This window comes from Giraffa tippelskirchi, chromosome 2, assembly GCF_054371585.1.
Source record: "Giraffa tippelskirchi isolate mGirTip1 chromosome 2, T2T-mGirTip1v1.2.pri, whole genome shotgun sequence".
NCBI classification, from domain to species: Eukaryota; Metazoa; Chordata; class Mammalia; order Artiodactyla; family Giraffidae; genus Giraffa; species Giraffa tippelskirchi.
The window spans coordinates 27,389,108-27,401,545 of record NC_137276.1 but is presented as its reverse complement, the minus strand read 5'-3'; the positions used below and the strand labels follow the sequence as shown (position 1 = coordinate 27,401,545).

The window sequence follows — 12,438 nt, the reverse complement described above, 5'->3', positions numbered from 1 at the left end:
AGGGAGGTGGGGGGGTTCAGGATGGGGAACACATGTACACCCATGGCTGATTCATGTCAATGTATCGCAAAACCAATACAATATTGTAAAGTAAAAATAAATAAATAAATAAATAAAACTGGGGAAAAGAAAAAAAAATTGGGAAAAATTAAAATTTCTTCTCATAATCCCACAACTTGAAGATGTCACTGTTTTTGTGTTTTTCTTTCCAATCTTTTTTCCCCCTCTAATCTCTATTTATTTTTTAAAGCAAAATTACTCATTCATTAAATTAGAAGCCTTTTCTGTATACATTTGAAGATTGGAGAGGGGGTCTTATATTAGGGTTTGCCAGGATTCTCTTAAGTGTGATCAAAGAAAACATCAGTGGGAAATGAGAAGAAACAGTCCACCTGGGGAAAAGAGAGCTGTGGGCTTCTCCCCTGCTCCTCTACTCCTCTCTGGAGCCAGGAGGAAGGGGAGACCAGTGATGCTCCCCAATGTAAGCCAGCTGCAGGCAAAGCGAGGTGGGGGAGTGGATTGTTTGTGACGATGTGAGATGGAATTGTACCAGCTCATATCAAGAGCAGAGGAAGTTGTTTATACTCTCCAGGGAAGTAATGGGCTGAGGCAATTAGAATTTTTCCACCTCTAACTTTCGTGACTCCTGTATGATGGAGGCAAAGTGGTAGAGGAAAAAACTTTTATCACGCTGTCCCTCTGGGGTCCTCTGCAACTGCTTGTCTGCTGAATTGTGGGGATTCTGAGGGGCTCTTCATTCTTGGTGGGGAGCCTGGGAGCTATCCTTGTGGGCCAGGGCTGGGGAGGGGAGGTGGGCACCAAGAGGGGCTGAAGCATTTTCTCAAATCTCTTAAGAGAGGAAGGGCACATTGTCCTGAAAGGTAAACATACTTAATGCCCACCAGACCTAAAATATAGGAGAACCTGGGGTGCTAGACCAACACCTCAGCACTCCTCCCCTCCCCCAAGAGCCTGGAGGCACCCCGGAATGAGTAACCTCTTTTAGGGTTACTTTTCTTAACATTCCTGCCCTCCTCCACCCCACATATCTTTCACTCTGGTACAAACATTTATGAAAATTGAATATAGGTTCTGAATGTAACTGCCGGGCAAGGCTCAACAGTGCTAGCTTCGGCCAGGTGCACACCGTCCCAGAGTCTCCCTGTGCTGTGAGCGGCACCTCCAGCTGGTGTCCCACTGGCGTTCACGGTGTGCCTGCCTCTCTCTGTCTCTCCTCCTCTCCCAGGGTTCTGGCTCGTGTGGACCATCATCATCATCCTGAGCTGCTGCTGCGTCTGCCACCACCGCCGAGCCAAGCACCGCCTTCAGGCCCAGCAGCGGCAGCATGAAATCAACCTGATCGCCTACCGGGAAGCCCACAATTACTCAGCGCTGCCATTTTATTTCAGTACGTACTACAGAAGCCACCAAACCCACTCTTGGAGTGGGGGGGCGGGGGGGGGAGGCTAGGACACACAGACTGTGGGCCTCAAGGGTTGGCCTCTTTATTCCTAGAGCAGGGTCTCAGAAGTGGGAACAAGAGGGTGTGCACCTTGAGCACGGAGAAGCCAGGGCTGTGGATGTAGCCCCTGGGCCATTCCATTCCACTCTGGCTGGGTTCTCACTGCATCTCTGCTCCTTTAGATTTTTGTTAGGCGGGTTGTTGAATGGTGTATGATGTGAATGAATTGAGATTTCGAGGTCAGTGGCCTTGAAATCTCCATTTTGCTTCCTGCCATGGGATATGCCTAAGCAGAGGCTGCCATAAAAAGGGCAGGAGTGGGAGGTGATACTGGGATTTCCTGAGAACCAAGAAACTCGGTGATTCACTGAAGGGCACACTCACCTGACTTCCCTGGAGTTCCTTCCACTGATCTCTCAAAGGATTGGTGGAGGCCCAGTGGTGCAGCCTGTCCAAAGGCATTCTGCAGTGTGTTCTACAGAATAAAATAGTCGTAAATTTGGAATTCCTCATCTAGAAGAGTTAAGTACTTAGCACAGTGGCCGGTGTATAGAAGTGCTCAATAAATGCTAGCCATCACTGTTATAATTAGATCATCTGTGTCTCAGAGCAGAAGATTACTCACCTGCCATATTCCTAATAAGCCTTGATGACAGGTCCCTCATCCTGCATTGATAAGCCACCTGCTGTTGGTCTGAAGCAAGATGAGGTTTGGTGTGTCTTTCCAGCCATACTAGGGTGAGAGGCAACACAGATTTCCAGCCTCCCAGAGAAAGGCTCTCTTCATGATATACTTCTGGAAAATCGGGGAAGTGGGTGCAAAGTGGGAGAAAGAAGTGTCACGATGTTTTAAGTTAGGGCCCCTAACCCCCAGGCCTGTGGGATACAGATGGCAGACACAATCCAAGCCAGAAACACGAGACTTGGGTGCATGTGGAAACAGGTCCCTTCCAGACAGAACTCTCTTGGCCGCTCACCATATTTGCTGAACCTCTGCCTTAACTCCAGATGAGCAGAAGTCCTTACCTGTGAAGCAGCTTTAGGGGCTCTCAGATTTCAAGAAGCTAGCATAGGTTGGTCTTAGTCTGTCCCTCTTTCTCTGCAAAGTCACTCACAGCCCTTTGTCCTGCCTGCACCTGAGAGTTGTCTCTTGGTGGGTGTGCTGGGGGTGGGATGAGATACACGTTCAGTGTGGGCCTGCAGTCTGTCCTGTAACAATTGCCAGTGCAGTAACTTCTCCTCCCTACCTCCCCGTTTTAGGGTTTTTGCCAAACTATTTACTACCTCCTTATGAGGAAGTGGTGAACCGACCTCCAACTCCTCCCCCACCATACAGTGCCTTCCAGCTCCAGCAGCAGCAGCAGCAGCAGCTACCTGCACAGTGTGGCTCTGCAGGCAGCAGCCCCCCAGGCACCGATCCCACCAGGGGCTCCCAGGGGGCGCAGAGCAGCCCCTTGTCCGGGCCCAGCAGAAGTAGCACGCGACCCCCAAGCATCACTGACCCTGAGCCCTCCGACGTGCCAGCAGACCCAGCAGCCACCAAAACCCCTGGCATGGAGCCCAGCGGCTCTGTGGCTGGCCTGGGAGAGGTGGACCCCACGGCCTTTCTGGACAAGGATTCCGAATGTAAGGAGGAGCTTCTGAAAGAGTACAGCTCCGAGCAGGGCAGTGCCCTCCCTGACAACAAAGACAAGACACCCGGCAGACACCGCCGCTTCACGGGTGACTCAGGCATCGAGGTGTGTGTGTGCAACCGGGGCCACCATGACGACGACCTCAAAGAGTTCAACGCGCTTATCGACGATGCTCTGGATGGACCCCTGGACTTCTGCGACAGCTGCAACGTGCGGCCACCTGGAGACGAGGAGGAAGGTCTCTGCCAGCCCTCCGAGGAGCAGGCCCGGGAGCCCGGGCATCCACACCTGCCAAGGCCGCCTGCCTGCCTGCTGCTGAACACCATCAACGAGCAAGACTCCCCAAACTCCCAGAGCAGCAGCTCTCCCAGCTAGAGCAGGTCCTGCCTACACCTGAGAACTTGGCGATGCAACCAGGGTAGGGGAGAACATGTGAGAAGCATTAAGTAACTCTTTTCCTCCCCCCCACCCCCTGCTCCTGCATTTTCCTGCATCTCCAGGTACAATTTGGGGTGTGGGTGGCTTGCCCTCCTACAGAAGCACAGTGCCATGGAGGGCTGAGAAGTTATCCTGTGACTCATTCCTCATACCCCACCCCATTCCCCTTTACCTCTTTTAAAGTCACATCTCACTACCTGCTTGGGTCAGAGAGATGTGTGTTCAGAAGCCCCCAAGAAGGGGATGAGACCGTGCCCTGAGGTGACTCTTGGTGATGGAATGGATGTGCTTTCCGGTGTTAGTTTATGAGAACCGTGCTGCATCTCTGTCCAGAAGAGGTGGCTGGTCTCAGCCCTGGATGAAGAAGGAAGCTCACAGAGGCCCAGGGATTGTCGCCCCTTGCTACCAGCATCTGTGGAGCCAGAATTGTGCTCTGCTGTGGTGGGGAGGAGAGTTGACTGGCAGTTGTGTGGTAGGTTGGTAAGGGACTTGTACTCTCCAATTCCAGGTGACGAGCTCGCGGTGCCAGGGTGTCCTGGAGGGCCCTTCCCTTCCCAGCAGGATCTGGCTGGCCGCAGGCTGGTTCCAGGCTGGAAGATTATATACCTGCCTTTGGTTTTGTTTTGTTTTTTAAAAAAAACAACAACAACAAAAGCAAGCTGAAAACAAGAACTTGACCAGTGGGCAGGCAAGAATTCTGTTTTGGAAAAGGGAAGTTTGTGTCTTTTTCTCAACTTGGCCTTCAAAGAGCCTGGCTATAGTTGAGCCAGGAGATACATAATGTGCAGGCTTGGGTGGGGGCTGTCTCTGGAACTCCTGTGGGGTGAGCAGGAGGCCCTGCAGTGTGGCAGCGGATGGAGGTGCAACTTCCCATTGTTTCTGCCCTTTGATCTGCACCCACTGGTGACCAGTGCCCTCCCCCTGTCCCAGACACACGTCTGCTGGCCTTCCCGTCTCACTGTTCTCTACGAACAAATGAGGAGGCTGTGGGTCCTGAGAAAGGGCAGGCCCACAGTCTGGCTCTCACAGTATTTTCTCTTGATTCTGAATAAGTTGTTTTATTTGTTTGTTTTTTCAAACTGACCACTTGGAAAAAAAATGCCTTGGTTATCTGTGGTTTTCATGCCCTTTGCCTGCTCCTCACCGCCCCTTGAGTGGGGTATCTAATTTTTGTAGCCTACGTAAAGAGTCTCAGTGGCCCAGATAGGAGGGTGGAGGCAGCCCTCCTGAAGGACCACAGGATCCTTAATTCCTGTAGTTTTGCTTCAGAAACCAGGTGAGCTTTGATAGGGAAAATCTAAATGGAGAAAGCAAAGTGCCGAAACTAACATTCCCTGCCCAGCCCTGTTCTCATGAAGAGCTTGGTTTTTCCTCCACTCTTGAATGATGATATTCAGAGTAGGCGTTGATGTTTTGGTTAAGAAAGGAAGGTATATATCTGTATATATATGAATACACGCGTATCTATGTGTATGTGTATATATATGTACATGTATATAAACACATACACACAAAATATACAAGTCTGAGGCTGTGAGGTGAACAAGTGTCTGCATTTGGAGTCCACAAAACCAAAATCCATGTTGAACAAGTGCAGTCTGGATACGATGACTTTTCCAGTAACCTGTGTGTGTCTGTCCATTGTGTGTGAGCCTTCAGCCCTGTTTTCCTGTGAATATACTTTGAACGGCAGCCACTCCGCTCACATTACCCATGCGTTTGGAGCAGGCACGGCCCTCTCAAGGTAATTTATTTTACGCATTTACTGTTTACTGAGCAAATGTCTGACTGTGCACTTGGGTGTACTCAGCAGTGCTGTTGATGGCAGTTCCCACGTTTGCCAGAGATACTGTGCTCCAAGTAGAGGTTTTACTCTACCCCTCACTGCAATTTGCACATTGTTCCATGGACACGCGGAGGCCTGTGTCCTGTTCCCTGTAAGCGGAAAGTGCTCTGAACCTGTCCGCTTTCCCCGGCTGCTCCCAGCCCTTGGCATCGGCCCCCAGGAGGGTCCAAACCCCCTCGGGACAGAGAGCCAAGGTGGAACCTCAGTCAGAAGCTTGACTGGATCTTCAGGGTCAAGCTCAGACTGGCTTTGGCCCAGGCATCGGCCCTACCCAGAATTGCCAGGAGGCTTTGGCGGCCACCACAGTGCCCTAGGGCTTACCTCCCTCTACTGAGGTCCAGCACATGGCCGACATGTGGCCAGAGCAGGCAGGAGTGTGCCTGCAGCCCCCCTCAGATGCCTTTCCTGACGCCTTTTTTTTTTAATCCCAAACAACTCACTGAAGTGTCTCAAAGGCTGTCAAGTTTTACCAAAATGAGCCCTGTTTGAGTTAACTTGTCAAAGGGGTGGATTCTGGCCCTCTGAAGATTCCTTCTCCAGTCAGAGTGGGGAACTGGTCTGCAGGTTTACTGCTGGGTTCACTGCAGTGTCTGACCCTAAAGGCATGAGAAGAAGAAAACAAAAACGCTGCAGGTGGAGCAGGACTTGAGTCCAGCGTCACCGCCTGGCCCCTGCTACACGAGGCTGCCCTGCACATGGAAGCACAGCAGTAGGGAGCTGAAGGACCCTTGAGGGGCCGGGGAGATTTGAGGGAGCCTGGTGTTCCAGGCAAATGAGAAGAAAGGGATGGGTCAAGGGTTTGGTGCTACAGTCGGAAGATTTGCAATTGCTAACACATTCCTGTGTGAGGCACATCACCCTTTGTCAGTTATTGTGAATATGTGTATTTTAAGCAATAAGATTCAGCTGGTCAGACTTTTCTGGGCAGTCTCGGTGACGCATTTCCTGTGCTGTGATTGTTCTGAAGACAGAGTGGCTCTAACCACTGTGAGAAGCCCAAATAAAATCCATCCCCAAAATCTGATTACGCTTTTTCCTTGCAATGCTTGTTCCTTTTTCCTCCTCCCCTTGAGATTCCTCACCTTCTCCACATAGAGGCCAAGAGACATCACAGCTGTCAGGACAGGCACCTGGGCTGAGGGCAAGCTGGGTAAGGGTTGCTGAGGGCACTTTCTGTCCTCAGGACTTCCCCCCAAACCCCTTGCTCTGCCAAGAGGCTATTTCTGAGTTCTTCATAAAGTCCTACAAATGGGTTAAAAGCAGACCCCCCCCCCCCAAAGCAGAAACACATTTTGTTAGAGACTCCTTAGCTAAGACATGACATTTAAAGGAAGCAAGCCCTTCTGGGGAACTCTTGTATTGGTACAGTAGAGTTGTGGGTGGGTGCTTGGCCTTGGAATTTAATACACAAAATGCAGCATGGAGTCCCTATTTTGTGCTCAGCACTGTGCTGGATCCTGAGGCGAATGTGAAAGAAATGTGTAAGACAAGGCCCCTCCTTCTAGAAGTTCAGTTAAACAGTGGAGAGGACGAAGCAAACTCATGTGAAATAGCTAACCAGCAATGTGCGGGTGGTTGAGAGGAAGTGGGCACTACAGATTCAGAGAAGCTTGAGGAGCATGGCGGGTAGTTTAGGGCTTGCATTCCAGGCAGGAACCACAGAACTGATTTTCAGGTGGCTGGGAGCCACTGGTGTGCCAACATCTGCCATCATGGGCCCATGAGCCTTCCCTCAGACTTATTGTCACTTTACCCTCTGCTTAAGACTGTCCTCTTAACACTTTGAGTCAATGGTATTAAAGTCCCTTCTCCAAGACTGGGAAGGAACAGCCTTCTGCCTCTACCCAGAAAGGGGGGAACACCCCCACCCAGCGAGACTTCTCTGGCTGCCACATGCAGGTGGGCAAAGCAGGATGATGAGTACCCACAGAACCCTCCTGTGAGGTCTTGCCTCCTCAGATGGAGTGATGGGCCAGTAGGGTATGCTGGCAGAGAGTGTTGTCTTCTCTAGCCCCTGGGTTTGCCCAGCAGTCAGCCCTGTGGTTTCTGAGAGTCCAGTAAAGCCAGGCATGCTCCCATCCCCATCTGACCCCAGGCCAGAGGATGCTGCCCTGGCCCTTCAGTGACCCTGGTGGGATGGTTGCCGCCTAGTTCCTTCTAAGCTGTTGGGCTCCTCTAGGTAACCCCAAGGGAGCCATGTTCGCATCTAGGGACAGTTCTGTTCTGAAGGCACAGGAAGGAACTGGCAGAGTACTCATTCTTAGCTTCTTAAGCTAAGGTCTGAATGGCACAAAAACAAAATGGTACAGCTATTGCGAGTTGCATACCAGAGGCTGTCCATGTACTCTTACTGTCCAGGTCATTAGCGAGCCCCTCACAGCACCCCAGGCTTCTGGGTCACTGAGTTCCTGATTTCTCGAATGAGGTGCAGCATTTGCTGTCTTTACCACCCCTGGTGACCAAGTTCAGGTGGAGACCATACCAGTGCCTTGAAAGCACAAAACAGTAGATTTGATGAACAAGAACTTCAAGAAACACCGGCTGTTGTCCAGTTTCCTATATTTTCAGCCAGGGTGGGGGGTGGCAAAAAGCAAGATTCAGCTCAGGAAAATGAGCGGGAAGTGGGTTTGGCTGACTGTTGAAACCTGCTGGAAACCTGGTTTTCATTGGAAAGGGCTGTGGGTCCTGGGAGATGTTTGGGATACAGTTCCCAGCTGGGACAGGCGACTGGCCTGCCTTAAGAGCTGAGCGCTTATGAGCACCTACCATGTGCTAGGCATTGGGGATGCAAATATGCCCCTCTTTAGAAGAGCTAATAATAGTCTAGCAAGGGAGAAAGGCACATGAACAGTTTTAGCAATACATGGTAAGTACCATGAAGCATGTGTACACAGGATGCTGTAGAGGAGAATGTAGCCCACCTGGGGGTTCAGGGCAGCCTTCCTGGATCTGGGACCTCTAAACTGAGCTTGCCAGGTGAAGAAAGGTGTAAGGGCAATTCCAGGCAATCAGTCTGCAGATTATTGAATGCCTATTGTATGCCAGGTGCTGAAAAGCACAAAAAAAGTGTGGGAAACCTAAAATAGGAGAATGTGATGTCGTGTCTAAAATTGTGAGCAGCTTCATCCCTCTAGGTAATTGCCTTCTGGAAAGTGACAGAAGATGAAACTGGAGAGGTAAGCTGGTAATAAAAAGATTTTAATGTGTCCTTATTTCTTGACTTTATTAACACCAGGTCTTTAGTATAGGTCTTACCTATATCTTCTTATTTTAGCCTCAAAGCAGCCCTCTGAAGTATGGACTGTTAATTATTCCTGCTTTATTAACGGGGATGAAGCATTCAGAAGGGTTAATTAACTGGTCCAAGATCACACAGCTGGTGGAGTTGTGGTAGAGCCAGGATTAAAACTCACATCTGTTGATTGCCGAACTACTGCTTAACTAGTTGGCCAGAGAGTGGAGAGTTGTATCATTTGGGCTCACAAGCCACGTGAAGAACTTTTTCTTTTCAAAGGTGAGAGGGAACCACAGAAAGATGTGTTGAGCAGGGGAGTAACGTGGTAGCAATTGAATCAGACACAGCTTCCTCTGGAGCTACTTTATTCCCTCTTCCTCTCCCCTTGCCTCATTATAAGCCCCCACAGAGGCCCCACACCCAGCCAGCTTTCACCTACCAGAGCCCCTCAGTGCTGAAATGGAAGGTGGTATCTGCTTCAGTAACCCCTTGGAAACACTAAAATATTCAGGAGTTATTTGGACCTTTGTATCTTTTCCTTGAAAGAGTGTTTTGCTCTTCCTCAGAGATTTAAAAAAAAAAAAAAGCTTTTGTGGCAGTTGAGAGGGAGAAGAGGATTTTTGTTTGAGCTAAAATTTCTCCTCTTTCTGTATGAGCCTGCTCCTCGCCACAATTTAACCTTCCATTGTGCATCTTCTCACTAAGGAGTCTCAAGAAACCTAATCCCACTGGAAAATGTTACAAAACACCCTGGTGTTGGAACTGTGAAAAGTTGTCTTTGGGGTCTCTACCCACTTCCCAGCTGCCAGCCTACCTTGGCTCCAGCAGGAAAGGGGACAGTGGGCAAGGCCATGTGGAGCTGCAAGAGGGGGACCTCCTGTGGTCCTGTCCTGCAAACAAACCCATCTGGATACCTGCTCCCCTCCCTGACCAAGCTGGTAGTCTTTGGGAGGTTTGTGTAAAACCCTTAGAGAAGATCTGATTTGGTGGGTCTGGACATAGGCACTGATAATAAAATCAGAATCTATTAAAGCACTGAACAGGAAATGCAGATTCATATTTGGTCCTTAGCAACCCCCCGAGGTTGGTGGTGCTATTTCTACACACCCATATTACAGATGAGAACACAGAGGTTCAGGAAGGCCTAGTCAGTGGCCTGTGCTCACTGGTCCATAAATGATGACTCTGAGAGAACTTGCTCCTGCAGCCTGACCTCTTATCTTTTGTAACTTCCAACAGTGTGGACCTCTCTTCTCACACAGCCCTTTCTGCTTTTCTTCCTCACCAGAGCCTCAGATAATGGCAGCCCAGGTGGTAAGTTACCCCACTTTCCCAACGAGAAGCCAACAGTGAGCCTAAGAGTCAGAGCCTGAGATCCCTGGGGACCAGAACCCAGGGCCTCCTCCTGCAGGCCTCCCTCCACCCCTCTAGAGCCTCTGTAATTAGATTCCTGTCCTGAGATGGGTGTTTGTCCCCATGAGCATCGCTGGAGAGAGCGTTCTTTATATGCTGTAGATTTAGTGGCCACCAGAGGCCGATCAGAACATTCACACACTCACCCACCCACACCTCACAGCTAGGTTACCAGCGAGGGGCTCTTCTCCTCCCCTCAGAACGGGGTCTTTGGGGAACCACTCTTCTGAAGGACAGGGACAACCTATTTCTCCTGCAAAGGCCAGCTCTTACAACTGCTAAGAACTGATCATTAAATTTTCAGGAGTTTATGAGCTATTTAATCACAAAACTTACATAAGCTTGCAATTGAGTAAATTATATGTAAAACAAAGGTAATAAATACACAAAATGATCATTTCCTAATTATTTTACTACATTGCTATTATCTGTGCCCTTGAGGTTTATGTCTATGTAGGGTGGGAATACTGTATTATGGTATTAACTGTGTAATATAATGGCAAATAGTATGTTATGCTACTGTGAGTCTCTTCCCCAGCTCCTGTGTGACATTATATTGGTGGCTTGAAATTGGTCATGATGGGAATGTTCACACCACAGTGATCAGCAAACACTACAAATCAGGGCTGTTCCCTCCCACCAGCACCAGATAACTTGTTATTCAATGTTTATTTGCCGTCACACCACTACGCTGGTTAAGGGCAGTCAGGCTAAAAAGGTGGCTGTAGGGTCTTGATGACCTTCGAGCTTTGCCAAAGATCCGGATTTCCTTCTGCATAAGGAGTTAGGGTTCTTTTATCAGCAGACCAATTAGTTGAGTGATGTAGAGCATCTGACTCATTTCTCTTGTGTGTCTAACCTTCTGCTTGTCAGGTAGTCTGTCATTCAGCCAAAAGAACACAAGAGGGCTCAGTCTTGAATTCCAGAGATGCTGGAGTAGACAGTGTCTCTGGAGGCCTCCACACCCATTTGCAGCCCAGGCAGGTGCTCAGATGCACACGCGATTCCACACCAAGAAACGGAAGCTGAGCACTAAAAAGATTTAGGTCGGTGGGAAAAGGCCTTCCAGGCAGGGGAAGGGCAGTTTGGGCAGATGTCAGAGGTCACTTCCTGAAAGGACACTCGACTCTGTACTCTCTCTCCCCAGCCAGACAGCCAAGCCCTCTGCACAGATGCAGAAGACCTGTGGGGAGAACGTGCTGGCTCCTCATTCCACATCACTGAAATATTCTGGGTTCTTGCCCCAGCCCTGCTGCTGAGTCGCTGGGTGATTTAGGGCACGTCATCGCCCCACATGCCTGCCCCCCGGCCCTCAGGTTTCTCCTCTTCACCTCTCATTTCACGGCCAGCCAATGGTCTGAATAAGTAGTTGGGGAGTGGTTGATTCCATCCCTGTTACACTCACCCACCTCTTCTAAAGGAGATGTTGTTTACCTGTTCCTTTCAGAGTCTGAGCAAATTGGAGCGCTTCCCTCCTCCAGCTGGGCCGCTCTCCACTTTCTGAGCCGAGGGTTGCTCAGCTCTGGATCAGCGACCAGACCAGCCGATGGGGTCAAGGAGCCCGGGAGAAGGAGGGGGCCACCTCCTGTTTAACCTCTTTCTCATCAGCTCACAGTGGTGTCATCTCTCTCGGCTGCCTGTGCTGGGGGCTGAGTCAGCCACAGCTGCCCACTGACTCCTCTGGGCTCTTTAGCAAGGCCTCAGGGTCATGGGCCAGGGAAGGCCAGGACTGAGTTGGGGGACAGGAGTCAGGTACCCCTGGATTAGCAAAGCTCTTTGAAGGAAGAGGATGCTGCTGTGATGGAAAACCTTGACCCTCCCTCCTTGTGGGGCTCTCTTGATTCCGTCTGTCTGGAACTTGGCCAGGAGGGTCTCAGGCTTGCTCTGCCAGCCGGTCCAGAGCCCTTCTCCAGTCCAAAGGAATGGGTCGCTGATGATCTGACCCTGGTCTGGCTGGCGCCAGGGAGGTGCGGTTGGGGCCTCTCTGTAGGCTAAAGAGCAAGGGCCAGTTTCTCCCAGGGCATCTCAGGACATCGTTTGTTTGCAGACTGGCCAGCGGCCAAGGCTTAAAGATGCTGGTTTTAAGGTTTGAAGAAGGTTCTGTTTTCTAGTAAGGCATTTACAGATTTCCTGGGGTTTGGGGGTGAGGAGTGGGGACAGAGCCGCAGTGCTTCAGCAGAAGGCTGCTGTGGAAGCCCTTCCCTGGTGGTGGTTACTCCAGCACAGAACAAGGAAAAGGAGACCTACCAGTCTTTGGGGACCAAGACAAGAGGGATGGGTAGTGGTGGGTTGAGTTTGTGGATTACAGACACCTCCCCCAAAGACAAACCTTTGAGGTACACACAGCAATGACTGGATCAAAGCCAACATGACCTGTTGCTCTACTTTCAAAGTGTAAACTCAATCCCAC

The 12,438-nt window shown here is 50.3% G+C and overlaps 1 protein-coding gene across 3 annotated transcripts in view; it reads left to right on the top strand.

The window, feature by feature from the left end:
• WBP1L (WW domain binding protein 1 like) overlaps nt 1-6,404 on the top strand; it is a 62,945-nt gene extending 56,541 nt beyond the window's left edge. For all 3 annotated transcript variants that reach the window (XM_081544964.1, XM_081544974.1, XM_081544982.1), the window contains 2 exons: nt 1,247-1,408; nt 2,723-6,404. In XM_081544964.1, coding sequence (XP_081401090.1) covers nt 1,247-1,408; nt 2,723-3,471 — 911 coding nt within the window. In that variant the 3' untranslated portion in view covers nt 3,472-6,404. The remainder of the gene's footprint in view (nt 1-1,246; nt 1,409-2,722) is intronic.
• The last annotated feature ends 6,034 nt before the right edge of the window (nt 6,405-12,438 follow it).